The 18,460-nt window shown below is 36.5% G+C and overlaps 1 protein-coding gene across 1 annotated transcript; it reads left to right on the top strand.

Moving 5' to 3' along the window:
- The first annotated feature begins 440 nt into the window (after positions 1 to 440).
- LOC134661477 (endoplasmic reticulum mannosyl-oligosaccharide 1,2-alpha-mannosidase) lies at positions 441 to 17,266 on the top strand. Its single transcript, XM_063517589.1, has 11 exons — positions 441 to 825; positions 1,428 to 1,565; positions 2,414 to 2,522; positions 2,914 to 3,099; positions 5,781 to 5,929; positions 6,834 to 7,022; positions 10,808 to 10,995; positions 12,332 to 12,440; positions 13,817 to 13,996; positions 15,528 to 15,668; positions 17,051 to 17,266. Exons 1-11 carry the CDS (start codon positions 682 to 684, stop codon positions 17,264 to 17,266), a joined length of 1,749 nt encoding a protein of 582 aa, XP_063373659.1. The 5' UTR covers positions 441 to 681.
- Positions 17,267 to 18,460: the final 1,194 nt, after the last annotated feature.

Here is an 18,460-nt window from a genome sequence, read left to right as displayed (position 1 = left end):
ACAAAATTTGCTGTAGGTAATATAACCGAATTTATTTGATACAAATAATTTATGGGACTTTACAGTAACAACTTCATAAAAATCAAACATGTATACAATTTTAAATGATCATAATAAACGTTTATATTTTCCCGGGCTCTTACAACTCTTACAAGAGACAAGTTTGTTGTTTTATAACTACTAGCGACATCTTGTATCGTTTTAAAAGAGTATATCACATAATAAAGTTGATGATTCCTAGGATTTTAATTCAAAATGAATTTCTCTGTTCAGATAAACAAAACTATTAATCAGTTACATTATATTACAAAGTTATAATCCTAGTGGGTATTATATTCTTTGATTATAATATAGAAGTGAGATGGCAGAATGATACTTAATCAACACATGCCCATTGCCTCAGATTCTTTAAAAAAAAAGTTATTTGACAGTTCGTGTCGTGCCGCAGGTACGGCTGAAAAATCAAAAAAATGTATTAGAAAATGGTAATGGTGCCGGCTTTGCAGACGTGGAACTTCCACGTAGCGGGTCCTTAATTTTTCTGATTCAGGATATGGGTTAGAATTTAAATTATTGACAGATCCTTGTGGTATTGCAGCCCAAACTAGTTATCCTCTCTACATATTAACTCGCCTTTTCCAGCATATCTTAAAATGAGAATTTTGTAAAATCTTATTCATAATGAGGAGTCCGGGAGCCGACACACAAATTGAAGTGACCGAGGTCGATCTACCAACAGATGTTAATAAATGGAATCCCACAATAGACACATCTATTTATATAAATGATCAGAGTCAGTCAATATCTCATAGAAAATTTATAAGGGTAAGAAAAAAACACTTATTTTTGCTTTACGTCCATTAGGAAGGAGCATTAAACAAATCGCAAATGAAAAATGTTTTTTTTAGATAATTTCAATACAACATGTACTCCAATAGGTAGGGTCTTGCCAGTCCGTCCTCAAAGAAGATCAAAGCAATCTGTTAATTAAAATCAATACTGGATTTGCCTGTCCTAAGTATAAACCCTTGCCTTGAAACAACTGTGTTTAATTGGCAAAGTAATTGGTGTAATTTAAGTTCAATCTTATCCTCCACAATGATGATTCATGGGTGAAAAGTGAACAAAAAGATTTGTAAAACAGAGATAATATGCAGCATCCATTTGAGGACCGACATTCAAGAACAGCAGTAGTGTTGCCTTTTATCTTTTTAAAGTTTATTTGTCATGTGTTGGAAGACATTCAATAGAAGTTGTATAAAAGAGGCAAGTAGCAAGAAATTGTAAAATTAATGAATAAATTAAGCATTACATCTTACACTAAAGACTTCTCATCTGTTTTTGTACACAAAACCAGAATCCTGATGTCAAAGGGGTTGACTGTCTTTCAAAGACTAAGTGACACACAACTCCAATTTTGTTTACAGAGATGGAATCGTTTGTCCCGTCTGCAGAGATCCATTGTGTATGCTGTGATAGTTATAGCTGTAACTGTGGGGGTTCTCTTCTATACCGCTCGGGAAACAAACCCTGAGGATAAAACTAATATTACCCAGCTTCCTGTGGTAAGTCCATCTTAATTAATTATGATCAAATTATTATGCAAACTCCTGAGGAAACCTTATGGAGTCTAGACTCCCGTACAATAATATCTGCTTTTTGACCTACTAATTTGAGTCGGTAACATAATTCCATTAGTAACCACAGTTGATGGTTTTTAAATAAAGATGTCTGCCATGGAGCTACAAATATCCCATGTGTATTCAAATTAATTTACTACAATGTTATTAAATTCTATCCAATTAAAACACCATAAAAACCACAAAAAGCACATAGAAATTGTTCTATCTGCTTCACATCTACTTATGTTACCTATATTTAGCTACTATAATTTTAGATAACAGTACATCAAGCGCCATTAAACTGTTTCTCTGAAATAAAATTATCTTACATTTTTATTTTACTTAGTTGTATTGTATAATTATTTGGGAGTCAGTTAATACATCATTACTAGTTGGAATTGGAACATGATCCTATCATGCAGTAGCACTAATAAATATTATCATTCAGTTTAACATGTGTTCCTACTTCAGTATTTACTCTTATCTGTGCATGGAAAACCTATCAGTTCATATTTAACTTAATTACTTGGAAAAACTGATGTGAGTGGGTTCATCAAATGTGAAAGGCCAACATACTATCATCGAAGTTGGTACAGAGTTAACTTAGACAGACTACATGTTTCTGATGTCTCCTTGGCAATAATATGACGCCTAATTAATGATACTCCTACTACGAATAATACAACTGGAAAACTGTGTCATATCCTAAAATAGAACACTCATAGTCCCATTCTGCATTGAAGCAACATCTTCATGTTCTAATATTAGCTTAACTGTCTGTGTTACTTTAGGAACCAGTGAAGAATTTGTCTCTAGTCAACGAGCCAGTCGCGGAACCAGTATTAAACAACAACAAACCTGCCTTTGAAATTGAACTGAATGAGAGACCAGTCTTTACTGGTGAGTAATTTGTATTTTTTTTTAAATGGCGTTCTAGTTAATCATACTGGGCATTTTCCGCTTGTCGACAACCATTGTGCCTGTTTGCGTGAAAATGGCGTTCTAATAAATACAGACTTTTCATACTACGATGGTGGCAAACAAGCGTACGGCACAAGCAACACTGCAGCCTATAGACGCTTGTAACTGCAGTAGTGTCACAAGAGATTTGCACATACAAGGATCAGTGTAAGGAATCCAATGTACAGATGGAGCTTACAGCTATAAAAAAGGTTTTGAAATATAGATCAATGAAAATTCAGCTTTATCATAAAGGTTTTTGGTACAAAATTTAATGTACTTATTTTTTCTTAATGAGTCTCTCAAGCACGGTCATACCTCTCTATTCCAGGTCCCACAAACTCGAAACAGTATGCAGTGGTGGAGAGCTTCAGGCACGCGTGGAAGGGTTACAAGACACACGCCTGGGGCCACGACAACTTGAAGCCCCTGTCCGGGATGCCTTCCGATTGGTTCTCGCTGGGGCTGACCATCGTCGACGCTTTGGACACTGCATTTATTATGGGACTGACTGAAGGTAGGCGAGCATTTTCACCTCTGTACCATTAACGGTTAGCAATCGTCACAAAACTGACGGTCAATGTGTCAAATACCATACATTTTGTCAGGAATGTGACGGTTAGACGTTACTGAAACACGACTTAAGTCGCGCTTTAAAGTACAAGTTAAAATTAAATTGCCCGGGCATAATACTGTATATTTAGGGGGCCAAATAGATTATATTGTATGAGATATTGTGTTGTTTTATATCTGATGTGTAGCAACATTAGAGTCCTGCATAATATACTTAGTACTTACCATGTTATAGTATTTATAAATCTTAAGTTGCCTTTGTTACGCATAACAGGTTTCGTTTTTTGATTACAACACTATCGTCAAAGTCAAAGATAGAGTAAAATGGCCCTAGGAAGATATTATAGATTTAGAGATTCAGATATTCCGTGACCATAGAGATTTTTCCACACAAAAAAACAATATCTGAATTTATTCAGTGACCACAGAGATCCAGGCTCTGAATATCTGAAAAAGAAAGTGTTTGTGGTGTGCCATATATTTTTCCTTTAAATACTATTTTCCTACTTCTTGTCTTATGAAAAGAAAACTGCTATTGCGAATTCCTATTGGCCAAGTGCGATATTCGTGGTGGTGGGTTCACTAAGAGCGATGACAATTTCCGTACTAAGTATTGTCTAGGTTGTTGCAGAGCACGGAATTCTCGTAGCATTTTTGAGCTGTCATAGAGACTTCTCGTTTATCGACTTCCGATTATACATATGTATATCGATAAATACAGAATACAATATGTAAAATATGATTACGAGTTGAAGTAAACAACATGCAGTCTTATCGCGAATGAGCGATCTCTTCGAGATAACCTTTGGATACCAACTTTTAGGAAATTAAAATAATAATATTTTATTGTTTTCTATAATTCATTCGCGATAAGACTGCATGTTGTTTACTTCAACTCGTAATCATATTTTACATATTGTATTCTGTATTTATCGATATACATATGTATAATCGGAAGTCGATAAACGAGAAGTCCCTATGACATCTCAAAAATGCTACGAAAATTCCGGGCTCTGGTCATATGGCAGGCGGTTTACATACCCCTGCTATAACGTTACCTATTATTTTCTGTGAAACATAGGAGGTAAAGGTATCACAAAAAAATGAATCGACTACGAACGTTTCTTTTTCAGTTCAGACTGTTAATTATTTCGTAGATAAGCAATATTGGTTTATTTCATTCCAGTAGCCGACTGGTTATTAGTTGATTCGTTATCAAGTTTTTATGATATGTTGTATGGATTTTGCTTGCCGATGCGATATGTATTTGTATTTTAGAAACGTGGTTAAAATTAATTGTTTGAGATGAGAGATGATAATTATTATTTATTATTGGGGTGGTACTGGGCCTTTGAGTGTCACGTCGACCAGGTATTGATCTATTGTGACGGCTCTTTAAAGTTCATTACTAATGCCCGTTGCATCCAGAAAATTACAGATGCTTTGGGCCGTAACGTTCTGTACCTCATAGGGTTGCAATACATGCCGCCCTAAGTAGGTATTTCTTTTTGACATTAGTGGTCCACAGGAGCAGAGAATGTGCATTGCAGTCTCCTCTGACTCCTGGCAGAGATGATAATTACTTTTGATATCTAATTATGTATTTTTATCCCCTATACTGCTAAATAATTGGAATCTCATAAATTAGTATTTTGTTGCGCTTTAATGATTATTGGATCATATGTATACTTATACAATGGATTTTAATTTTTTTTTCATAAGTATAATCAAATCAAACAACCAAATCTTAACATAAACTCGAAAAAAAAAGTGGGACCACTTATTCGAACCTTTGTTTATAAATGTTCATTCATGATCAACCTCGAAGATTTCGTTGCGAAATGGTTTTCAGATAATAAAGCTTAGGGTCAAAAAGTCGCAAGAAAATAACCAGAGACAATTCACAGAACTAGATAGCAAAATGTATTGATAAACAAGGAAAAAGTAGAAAACCGTCGTAAAGGTTGAACACACCAAAATTTGGGCACAATTTATTGCTTATAATTTTTGCCATGGCATATAATTTTTGGAGATGGTCTTTTCTTTGTATGCTGAATTTGTAATCACCGAATAAATAATACCACGACAGTTGTCAATTCTATTATTCGTTTTAGTGACAACGAGCTTTGCCCCAATAGAACTGACTGAGCGAAATCAGATCGCACTTTGTAAAATAATTTTAGACTTGGGGCCAGTTGCACCAACCACATTTGACAGATTGATCAACGCCAGCCGGCGCGCCCCGGCGCTTTACTATGAAACTATCCATACATAAAAAAAATGCGAACTCTTTAACGATAGTGAACAGTTTGGTGCAACCGACCCTTAATTTGGTATACATGCTCAATTGTTACTATGAACGACTGGTGAGGCTTGAATGTTAATTTACCCGTGCACATTTCATTGGGTTATTCCCACTAGTTACCACCAAGTTGTTACCAGTGGTAACTACTGGGAATTTTTTCCCACCTTTTACTACTGGTAACTACTTGGAAAAATTATTCCCAGTAGTTACCACTAACTCGGTTTGGTGGTACCAGTGGTAAAATATGGGAAAAAAAATCCCAGTAGTTACCACTGGTAAGAACTTGGTGGTAACTAGTGGGAATAACCCATTTCGTTCAGAGTTCGACGAGGGCCGCGAATGGATCAGCAAAGAGCTCGTGTTCACGCGGAACAAGGACGTGAACTTCTTCGAGGTGACCATCAGGGTGCTGGGCGGGCTGCTGACCAACTACCACTACACGCAGGACGAGATGTTCCTGAAGAAAGCGGTACGTGCAGTCAACATTAAAAGTAGCCGATCAGACTATGCGTCTAAAGTATCCACCGTTATGTAATAGCTTATAAAAGGGAGATAAATTCTTATTTTGGAAAAGTATTCAAGGGTGCCAGATACTTCTAGGGCATTGTAGTAGATTCACCCGCAAACAAACACGAAGAATACCATTACATTAGGCATAGGTTGTAACACAAGCAACAATCTAAAATATCGTCAGGTGACAAGCAAAAGTCACTAATTACTATAAAATATTTAAACAAAAATCAACCTTTTCGTACTAATATGGTTCACTATGGCTATGAACTTGTAGAGGTACTTAGTGACTTTTGCTTGGCACCTGACGGTAATATATAATCTATAGTTTATTTATAAATTGTAAATTATTAGACCTATTTAAAAAAAGGTAGGAATCAAAACGAGCGGCGAACTTTAAAAAAGCGATACGGAAAAGTTTCCGTGACTATAGTCTGGCAAACACATCTTGTCAATTAGTAAGAACAAGGAAAACTATACCTACTCCTCCCTTTCTTTTAGGTGCGAGTACCATACTATAGTTCGTTTTTTTTAGCATTAGAAATAATGTAAACAATCTTGATGTGTCTTTTAATTGAAAAACACATTTTAAAAATAAGTTACGGCAAATATGTATCAATTATGAATCTAATACGATCATTTATATTCTTCTGCTTTCATAAGTAATAGTTACTGATTTTTAAAAAGCGTTTTTCAATTAAAAGTCATGTCAAGATCGCTTACCTTCTTTCAAGTTCTTTCTAATGCTAAAAAAACGAACTATAGCGTAAGACAAAGACAGTATGATTCTCTCTATGTTTGAAATGAGACAGCCCTGGGCCAAGCTGTAGCTTGCAATGTATGAATGTTTTTTTTTTTTTGAGGAGGACCTAGGCGACCGTCTGATGGCAGCGTTCAACTCGCCTTCGGGCATCCCGTACTCGGACGTGAACCTGGGCACGCGCACCGCGCACGCGCCCGAGTGGTCCCACTACAGCACCACGGCCGAGGTCACCACCGTGCAGCTAGAGTTCCGCGAGCTGTCGCGCGCCTCCAACAACCCGGCCTTCGAGGCGAGTACAGTTGACGAAATATAAAGTGACCCGGTCTTAAACTTGTTCGAGAGATCGGCTTACTTTATATTTCGTCAACCTTACCACGCGTGATATTAGTGTGGAGCTACGACCGTCTGACGGCCGCGCAAGCTAGCAAGTGGTCTCACTATGCCTCCCACTACTTCAGTGACAAACACACCGTGACACACCAACAAATTAACCAATAATTTAAATTGGCTTCAAGTTCGTGTTGTCATGTATGTTCAAATCGTAAACTATGTGTTTTGAAAACGCATTTCAAATGTGTCATGGTAGTGTTAAATGCCTATTGTCACACCGAAACTATATATTTGGTGGAGCAATTTGATAGGTACAGTAAATAAAATAATAAATCTGTGACTCTAGTGAAAAAAGGTACAAGTGTTATATTTTTACAGCGGCAGTTAAGTCTCAGGGGGCTTTGTTCGCTGTTATATTTTTATGAATGTATATAAATATTGTGTTAATAAATAAATGAAAAAATATATATACAGGGTGCTTCCTATAACAGGAGCAATAAATTAAACTGTAGGCTGTACTCCTCAAACTGACCAACATTTGTTCAGCAACTTTTTAAAATAACTCATGTTTTGATTTTTATTACACTTTAAAGTTTATTCTAAGACTGGTCTCAGCGTACATTGAAGGCAATATTTATTTTGTATGAAAAAGAGGAAGTCTAAAGGATTCATAATTTTTAAAAGTTGCTGAACAAATGTTGGTCAGTTTGAGAAGTACAGCCTTTAGTTTAATTTATTGCTCCTGTTACAGGAAGCACACTGTATAGATAAATACATACTTATATACATAGAAAACATCCATGACTCCGGAACAAATATTAGTGTTCATCACACAAATAAATGCCCTTACCGGGATTTGAACCCAGGACCATCGGCTTAGCAGGCAGGGTCACTACCCACTAGGCCAGACCGGTCGTCTGGTCTATGTTTTTTTTAACTCATTTCAAATGTGTGATGGTTTTGTAAGCCTATTGTCACTAGGGCTCCCGGTATCCGTGTTACACGCCGAAACGAATACCCGTGTTCTTAAGCCCGGCGGTGCTAAGAACACGGTTTACACGGAACCGCCGGGATCCGGATACGTATCCAATAAACGTTCCCAAGACACGTTTCTCAGACACGTATCTCCGTTTACACGGGTACTTAACACCGGCCCGAACGGATCCGAAACAGGTTGACCCAATCAATGCTCTAGGTCTGGGTATGTAAGGTCTAATATTGAATGTTGACTTCAGATGAACTCGTTTGGCGTACGATTTTTTTTTAAATTATTTATAACTGTGTTGATATAACATATTTAGTCAACTATACAATATATTAAACGAAGTAGGTGTCCCTATCCTATATTGTTTTTATATACTATTTTTAATTTTAAACCTACTCGTCCCTAGTTTAAATTAAAACCTTCATTTTTTACTATTATTGCTTTTAAGCTAACATATTTATTATTAATTATATAATTAATATAATTATATTTCAATCAAAGAAATACATTTTATACATGTATAATAGGGATGATGACACATGTTGAATTTTATAACAAAATCTAGTAAAATAATTCGCTATCGAACGAGCAATTTATCACAATAATGTGGATATTAAAATAAAATATTGAAAAATTACAAAAATACAGGACCTGAAAGTATCAAAATTTAAGTTTTTTTTTAACGTCCAAAAACGATAAAAGTAAGGGTACCATTCGATTCCTTACATTTCATCCAAAAAAATATTGTATAGCAACTATATGTATACATAAACGCAATATTTCACCGACAAAAACGCAATTTTCTTGTTTTGTCCATACTACAAGATGGGCGATGACGTCACGGCCCCTGGCCGTTTTGTATAGGGCGTTTCGCGAGTGAAGTGCGACTGTCGGCCTTTGACTACAATTTCTGACTTTTGTGTTACTTTAATGCAATGGGTCCCATATAGACATTTGATCCTAAAAACAAACCCGATCGATTGATACCATAAATGAAAATTTGTCATGTAGCCTATTGTTTAAGTAATATAGTTTCGTGAAGAATAGGTGTGCAGACAAATACTACCTATATTAGTTAAAAATAACAGTTAAGAAAATAAGTATAAATTACTTCGTGGTTATTTCTTCTTGCAACGGGCGACCCCCGCGCGGGTAGCTTTCTCGCGCAGAGAATTGCAATCACAATCCAGCGCGGGAACACTGCCTGCGTATTGGGCACCCTCCCGAGGGCACCAAATCTTATTATTATCAATTTACTGCTGAGCGAAAACAGCAAATCTGCCAACGACGCAAAAAAAAAGTACACACAAGCGGCACTCGAAACACAAGATTTCACGCGAGAACCTTAAAAAGAAACCCATGTTACCTTGGTTACCTAGCGATTATATTGTTAAGAACATTAAGATAGATCTCAAAATTGGTAATCATTCATGTTCACTTGGGTCACTTTCACACGAGTGTTCAGGTAATAAATGCCGGCCGCTGGTGTTCCATTCATTAGAACGTGTTGTTTTCCAATACCCTTTTGTCTGATATCGCCGAAAACAAGTAGGTTCCCAAACCATTATCAGAACTGCCACAACCAATTATAAGCTTTATGTCGGTGTAATAAGGTGAACACGTCTACACAAGAAATTGTAACAAATGCAGTGGCAGACACACATGATTATTTATCATGGTTTACTATAATACTTAATACCTAGATGCCTGGCTTACGTAAGTTAAAAAATATACATTTCTTATTGACAGAATATTTATTCGATAAAATATACCTATTCGAGAAAACTCACACATACATTATAGGTAATATCAGTAATATGATTGACAATTGATTGAATTTTAATTATAATTATACATACTTATAGGACTTATATCTACAGATTATTAAAAATATAAGAACTGTTTAATAATGTGCAATTGGTAAGAATATTGTATGTATTACCAGATCATGCATGGCCAGTTTTTATCGTACAGTCTTCTCTTTATACTCTTTATTGCTTTTATTTTTTATTACTAGCACTTTATATTTATTGCTATCAAGTTATATAATAAACCATAAAGTATTAGTATTTGAAGTCTTATATAAAATACTATTTTGATAGTAGCATGTAGGTATACCTACTGTATTTCTAATTTTCTACTCGTATTGCAAAATTGCAAGCAAAAACTACCTGCTCAGAAAAGGGTTTTGTAAATCGTTTATTGAATTTCGACTCTATGAACCACGAAATAAGGTTAAATATGACAGAAACTCCTCATGAATCTTTTGTCTATTCATTTGTAGCTCTTAAGTACCTACGCCGGTTCGTTCCTTCGCTACTCGTCAAGGACGTCTCCGGAGCCACGGGTAAATAAGATCCGTTTCTTCGAATACCCGTTTATCCGTGGGAACGGATCTTAATTACACGTTTCTTAATTACACGTGCGGAACGGGCCAGAAAACCGTGTACGTGTTATTCGGAAACGGGTATTCGAAACGTGTAAACGAAACACGGACTCGACCGCGAGCCCTAATTGTCACACCGGAACTATACATTTGGTGGAGCAATTTGATAGGTCATAAGTGCTTGTTGCTAGGCCTACATGAATAAAGTATATTTTGACTTGACTAGGTACAGTAAATAAAATAATAAATGTGTGACTGTAGTGAACCTGCGTTGTGTGAGACTTGTACCCGTTTTCACTATAGCCACAGAAAATATTGCAGATAAAATAATTAGTAATAAATATATATTCTAATATTCTCCTGTAATCTTCAGGACGCAGCGGGAGCGGTGTCGGAGAAGATCCACCAGCTGCCTAAGAAGCACGGTCTGGTGCCTATCTTCATCAACCCCAACACCGGGCAGTTCCTCCCGCACGCCACCATCACGCTGGGGGCGCGCGGGGACAGCTACTACGAGTACCTGCTCAAGCAGTGGCTGCACACCGGCAAGACCATCAACTAGTGAGTCTTACGTAGTGTGATGTTATTTCGAGACAATTTCCACTTGCGATCGAGTCAACTGACCTACTATAGTATTTTTTCTACTCCAGCACTTAAATGTGTCAATTAAATGACTGACAGTGATATCTAAAGCAATGTCATTTGAATGCTTTGTCTATAGGCTCATAAGATGACTGCTAGCAGTCATCTTATGAGTATAATACAACTGCTTTTTTTTTTTTAAAGATACAAGTTCCGATCATCTTGATTGAAAGAGGTATGTTTTCATTTACAATAATAACTCTTTTTTTTTTTTTAATAATAACTCTTTTTTTTTAAATAATAACTCAATTTTTTTTAAATAATAACTCTTTTTTTTTTAATAATAACTCTTTTTTTTAATAATAACTTTTTTTTTTTTTTTTTTTTTTTTTTTTTTTTTTTTTTTTTTTTTTTTTTGCTTCAGCTGTCATAGAAAAAGTAATGTATGCAACAGCTCATAATTGGTTCTTAAAATTCTCGGGTCTTTTTTTACAAAACTCGACTACGTCTCGTTTTGTAACTTCGACCCTTGAATTTTAAGAACCCTTATTATATCACTGTTGCATAAACTACTATTATGCAACCGTTGTTTACGAGGGGTCAATAAAGGCGAGTGGCGTAAGTAACAATTTGAGGCGAAGCCGAAAATTGTTAATAAAGACGCCACGAGTATTTTTTGACTCAGTTAAACAACGTTGCATACAATACTTTTTCTACGACCAAGCACTTACTTTGAAATAAAATTGTAAATTTATCAAATAGTTTTAATTCAAGAAGTAGCAAAAATGGAGGGTACGGGCGGGAAAAGAATGAATGAATGAATGAAATTAAAAAAAAACATGTCAATGGTTCACTTATTTGTCATAGACGACATTTAAAATAAGGTTGGCAACACTGTATTTCATTCAATATTTTTTAAGTGGTCATTACACGAAGTATCGTAAAATCGCCAAAAAGATACTGCATGTATGCACAAATTCTTTTTTGGGGCATAGACTAAAGACTTCTCTTGACAACTATAAGATAGGGTTTTAAAGGTGTGTGCACGACCCTTTAAATGACAAATAAAAGTACGGGAGTAGAAAAAATATTTTTCTCGACGTTACTCTCGGGTCAAATTATAGCCAGTTGTAAAAGATAAGATATTTTCAGGGTAGCTAAGCTCTTTCTTTCTGACTATGTCTGAGCGAGCAAGAGTACTTGCCCTGTGACTGAGTTCTCAACCAAACACTTTATATGCCGATCCTCTCCACTTTGACTTTACAGTTTGATGTTTATGTTTTCAGATTGAAATTGTATGTATTTGTGTTTTCAGTTTGCTGGACGACTATCTGACCGCGATTGAGGGTGTACGAGAATTCCTAGCGAGGCGGTCGACGCCTAACAAGTACTTATTCATTGGAGAGTTGCTGGCCGGATCCGAGGTGAGTGTTTAATAGTATTTTATGCAACCGTTGTTTAAGAGGGGTCAAAAAAGGCGAGTGGCGTGAGTAACAATTTGAGGCGAAGCCGAAAATTGTTAATAAAGACGCCACGAGTATTTTTTGACTCAGTTAAACAACGTTGCATACAATACTTTTTCTACGACCAAGCACTTTGAAAAAAAAAATTGTAAAAACAAATATTTTTCATTCAACAAAAATAATACTTTAAACAAGTGGAATCATATAGGACATATATGTAGGTAAACAAACCAAACCCGGCCACCGCGCCCCGCGCCCCACGACCTGTTGGTCAGCGACACCTTCTTGTAACTCATGAGACCCTGGTACTTGCTCTTAGTTAAATTACAATTTTGGACAGTTTTTTTCTCGATTAGGGCCACAGTAGCCTATGGAGACTAACAAGCAATACTAAGCGGTGTTCGTAGTCTATGGATCTTGCTATATTACGGGTGTCACATGCGCGTTTCTGACTTCTGAAGCAATTTTATTGTTTCTACTAGTTAGTACTCATCTGTCAGAGATGACAATTAAAATTAGGTTGGCAACAATGTATTTCATACAATATTTTTTAAGTGGTGATTACACGAAGTATCGTAAAAGTACCAAAAAGATACTGCGTGTATGCACAAATACTTTTTTGGGGAATAGACTAAAGACTTGTCTTGACAACTATAACATAGGGGTTTAAAGGTGTGTGTACGACCTTTTAAATGACAAATAAAAGTACGGGAGTAGAAAAAATAAATGTTTTCACACTATGAACACTTTATTTTGTTCAGTGTGAAATAATTTTCATCACCAGAAAATTATTTGAAAAATATAGACAGCAGTTTCTTTCCACTATTTCTATTTAATATTTCAGATAGTAAAGAGTAGTATGTGACTTGACCGTGACGTAACATGTGCAGTTCGAAAAAACAAACGACTATACTTCGTTTTTTTTAGCATTAGAAATAAGGCCAGATGTGTCTTTTAATTGACAAACACATTTTAAAAATAAGTTACGGTAAATATGTAACAATTATGAATCTAATACTATATTTTATAGTCTTCTGCTTTCATAAGTAATAGTTATTGATTTTCAAAAAGTGTTTTTCAATTAAAAGACATGTCAAAATCGCTTACCTTCTTTCAAGTTCTTTCTAATGCTAAAAAAACGAACTATAGTAGGAAAGTAGAAGTACCCTACTGAGTAATATATAAGGCAGAAGCTGATATAAAATAAAGTTTTTAACAAAATAAGACATTTGTATGTACGCCGTCACTTTCTAGAGCTAATTCTGTGGAAAAGACTTGATGACAATCATAATTTATCATCCGATAACCCGGTGCTGATCCATGACCGAACGTTTCAGGCGTTCAACCCCAAGATGGACCACCTGACCTGTTTCCTGCCGGGCACACTGGCGCTGGGCCACGCTAACGGACTCCCCGACTGGCACATGACCATGGCCGAAGAACTGATGACCACGTGCTATCTCACATACAAGGCGCACCCCACGTTCCTCGCGCCGGAGATCACGCATTTCAACTTGGTGAGTACTGTATCTTTTTTTTTTTATTATTAAAAATGGGCTTACTCATGGCCACAGACTAGCCGGGGCGAAGACGTGATCTGATATAACTTGCTTGTATTTAAGACATTTAAAGTTAAGTTACGTGTATTTTTACTTCAAAAATGTTTGTATACTCTTGAAGAATTTTTTCATTGTGATATAGGGAATTAATAATAATATTTTAATGCTGACATACCTTAATTGTTATTTTTTTATTTACTTTTTACTCATTGACATTTTTTTTCTTACTTAATTTTTTTTTATCTTGTTAGTCCGATATGTAATTGATTTTTAATGGTTTTTAATTTTACTTTTTACTTGTTGACATTTTTCTTTATTATGTTTAATTTATTAATTCATATTTATTTAATTTCGGAGACATTTACTTTAATTTATTTGACTTTTTATTTTTATTTGATGATGTATTATTAATTATTTTTAAATTGGTGGATGTTGTTTTGTAAATATATTTTGTATGCATGTGCCTAGATTTAAGATTTCAAACACAATGCAATATTGTTATTGAATAAATGATGATGATGATGACTCGGCCAAGACTGCACCAAAAACGCATGTTCGCTCGATGTTGACGCCGAGCGTCATACATTTGGTTGACCAATGTATGGCGGACAGAGCGTGAGTTTCAGGGCGGATGCGTTAATATCCTATTAGAGCTGGTGCGTTACTAGTACGCCACGTTTCATTTTATCAATTTTCGTTTCCCATATTGTTGCTTTGGCTGGATAAATAGATACTAGATTAGGCTTTCTGTTGATTATTATCACAATTACAACAACTTTTGGATATAAACGATAAGTCGAGGGCGTGTTGGCTTTATTATTAGCAGCAGTAGTTAACTATAACATGTTTAAAATAGATTAAATATTGGCCTAAGGTGAACCTTATATAATCACAGTTTGAAAACGCGAGCAAGCAAAGCAAACACGGCCCAGTATCTGCTGTCGAAGCAAGCTGTTTATAAAATTAAGATTTAAAAGTTACAAGGAAGACTTCTAAGCAAGTTCATAATATTACAAAAACTCTTTCAGTTACCACATTAGAGAATATCGGAAAAATACGTTGTAAGAGGGCACTGAACTGTAGTATTTTTAGGGTTCCGTACCCAAAGGGTAAAAACGGGACCCTATTACTAAGACTCTGCTGTCCGTCCGTCCGTCTGTCACCAGGCTGTATCTCACGAACCGTGATAGCTAGATAGTTGAAATTTTCACAGATGATGTATTTCTGTTGCCGCTATAACAACAAATACTAAAAACAGAATAAAATAAAGACTTAAGTGGGGCTCCCATACAACAAACGTGATTTTTGACCGAAGTTAAGCAACGTCTGGCGGGGTCAGTACTTGGATGGGTGACCGTTTTTTTGCTTGTTTTGCTCTATTTTTTGTTGATGGTGCGGAACCCTCCGTGCGCGAGTCCGACTCGCACTTGGCCGGTTTTTATTTTAAAAAGTTTTTATGGTTAACCTATAAAACGTATATTTTGTGCAGGCGAGCGCCACGTCGGACATGTACACGAAGACAGCGGACGCGCACAGCCTGCTGCGGCCGGAGTTCATAGAGAGCCTGTTCTACATGTACCAGATCACCGGCAACACCACCTATCAGGACTGGGGCTGGCAGATTTACCAGGCATGTTACAATTTTACACGAAAAAAAGCGCTGGTGGCCTAGCGGTAAGAGCATGCGACTTTCAATCCGGAGGTCGCGGGTTCGAACCCCGGCTCGTACCAATGAGTTTTTCGGAACGTATGTACGAAATATTTGATATTTACCAGTTGCTTTTCGGTGAAGGAAAACATCGTGAGGAAACCGGACTAATCCCAATAAGGCCTAGTTTCCCCTCTGGGTTGGAAGGTCAGATGGCAGTCGCTTTCGTAAAAACTAGTGCCTACGTCAAATTGATTGATTGATTGATTGATTATTTATTCATAAAACATAATGTTTTACATGTCAGATAAGGTACATAAACAATTTATACACTAGATCTTAGGTAGATAAGTATTTAACACGTAGATAGGTACTAAATTACTTCTGCATGCATTGCATCATGGGATTAGTTGTCAAGCGGACCCCAGGCTCCCATGAGCCGTGGCAAAATGCCGGGATAACGCGAGGAAGAAGAGAGTTCCAATTTTACACGACACGCGTAAAGTGATCTGGCTTAGGCCACCATTGAAGACGTTTTTGTATGAATTTAGCTCGTGGGAATAATTACAGGGCCCCTTTTACTCCAATTGAGGCGTAATTGGCGTAAAGGCGCCCACAGACACCTGGCCTACAAAGAAGTATGTACCTACGGGAGAGTGCTCACTGAGTGCGAATAGTTGCACGTTATACGCCTAGTTACGGAGTTTACCCCGTCTGCAAATAAAACCTATAGGGATGATGATACATGTTGAATTCTATAACAAAATCTAGTAATATAATAGCAAATGAGCAATCAATCACAATACTGTGGATATAAAAAAAAAGAAATAATACGAAAATACAGCACCTGAAAGTTTCAAAATTTAAGTTTTTTTTAACTTCCAAAAAAGAAATAAGTAAGGATACCATTTGATTCCTCACATTTTACCCAAAAAAAGATTGTATAGCAACAATATACATAAACGCAATATATCACCGTAAAAACGCCATTTCCTTGTTTTGTTCATACTTCAAGATGCGCTTTGAGTGACCTTGACATCACGTTCACATATGAATTTGTTAGGGGCGTTTCGCGAGTGAAGTACCACTGATGGACTTTGGCTATCATTCCTGACTTTTGTATTGCTTGCAATAGGTCCCATATAGACATCTGGTACCATAAATGAAAATTTGTCATCTAGCCTATTCTAGGGGAGGTCCTGGATTGTACACCATTAACTGCGAGTCGAACGCATAGAAAAAACTAGATAGCCGCTAACCCTTCGTCAACCCGTTAAAAATAATTCGTATTCTTTGTTAACTATATCCGGAAACGCCGGTACGGTTAGTCTGTCTCGTACTAACGCATTTTCGCTTTTTTCCAGGGCTTCGAAAAGTATGCTAAGGTCCCCAACGGCTACACTTCTCTAGCCAACGTGAAGACTGAAAAGCCGGTGCAACGAGACATGATGGAGTCCTTCTTCCTCTCCGAAACGCTCAAGTACCTCTACCTATTGTTCAGCGACGACAGATACCTTATAGACTTGAGCAAATACGTCTTTAACTCCGAAGCTCATCCCCTGCCTATACACAAGTCATAGACTTGGGGATTTATACTTGGTCAACCAGATTTTGACAGTAGAAAAAGGCGGCAAATTTGAAAAATGTAGGCGCGAAGGGATATCGTCCCATAGAAAATTTGAATTTCGCGCCTTCTTTTACTGACAAGATTTGGTTGACCAGCTATATCTTTTTCGGAAATTATGTGAGCACTCTTATGTACAATTAGCACAGAGTACGCAACCACCACATTGTGGTTATAATGCGTTTATAAAGAGAGTGAGGTTCACATCGATGCAGTTTTACATGTAAAGTGCTACGAATCGAGCAGCACAACTGAGTTGTTTTCTACACCATTTTATAGTATAACAACCCAGGTACACCTCTAAAGCTAATTTTTTGTACATATCTTTAATTTACATTAGTTGTGGTCATTGTGCAATAAGCGGTCGCGCTCATACTAAATGTTGTATGGGAGCGCTTTATAAATGAATGAAATTCTTTATTTTCAGGCAACTATTGGCCCATAGATAAACCTTAATTATACACTATATCTTAAGAACTATAAAACACACACTATGGCTATGATGCTTATATGTGGTGACCTCGATTGTCTCATGTGTCAAGTGGTTAAAATAGTGACATTTAGCAAATAAGCGCGGTAAACCACCATCGCATGGAAGTTTATATGGAAGAGGGTAGTACTCTTCTTAGTTGTTGACTAACCTGACTGAGTTCCCACGTCCGAGCGACACGGTCCTTAATAACTGTCAAATGTGGCCATTTATAAGCCTTCGTGTATAGCACAATCCTTAGTGTTTATAAAAGACTTAATTTTTTTTTACTCGTCGACTGCAATGCTTGAATTAAGACTTCGTATACCAAAGTGAAATCGCATACTTTTTTCACTATGGGACCCCCAACTCAACTATAATATTAATTTCGATACAGTTTAGTCAAATAATGAAATTTACCAATCACAGCTCGCCTCGGTCAAGAGGACGAAACAAAACGATAGCTCAAATTAATTATTTTAGGTTGTATAGTAGAAACAATTGCTTCATAAGTCAGAAACGCGCATGTGACACCCTTCATATAGCAACATTCATAGACTACGAAAACCGCTTAGCGTTGCTTGTTAGTCTCCATAGGCTACGGCGGCCAAAATCAAGAAAAAAGCTGTCTAAAAATGGAATTTAGCGCGGAGCAAGTACCAGGGCCTCATGAGTTACGAG

The sequence above is a fragment of the Cydia amplana genome, chromosome Z, assembly GCF_948474715.1.
Source record: "Cydia amplana chromosome Z, ilCydAmpl1.1, whole genome shotgun sequence".
Taxonomy (NCBI): domain Eukaryota; kingdom Metazoa; phylum Arthropoda; class Insecta; order Lepidoptera; family Tortricidae; genus Cydia; species Cydia amplana.
Note: the sequence above shows the minus strand (reverse complement) of the source record. Positions and strands in the feature narration are given on the sequence as shown.

Coding starts and splice junctions, on each gene's coding strand:
- LOC134661477 (XM_063517589.1), top strand. CDS start 682: ATGAGGAGTCCGGGAGCCGACACACAAATTGAAGTGACCGAGGTCGAT. Junction 2,523..2,913: donor TGAGAGACCAGTCTTTACTG/GTGAGTAATTTG, acceptor TCTCTATTCCAG/GTCCCACAAACTCGAAACAG. Junction 5,930..6,833: donor AGATGTTCCTGAAGAAAGCG/GTACGTGCAGTC, acceptor TTTTTTTTTGAG/GAGGACCTAGGCGACCGTCT.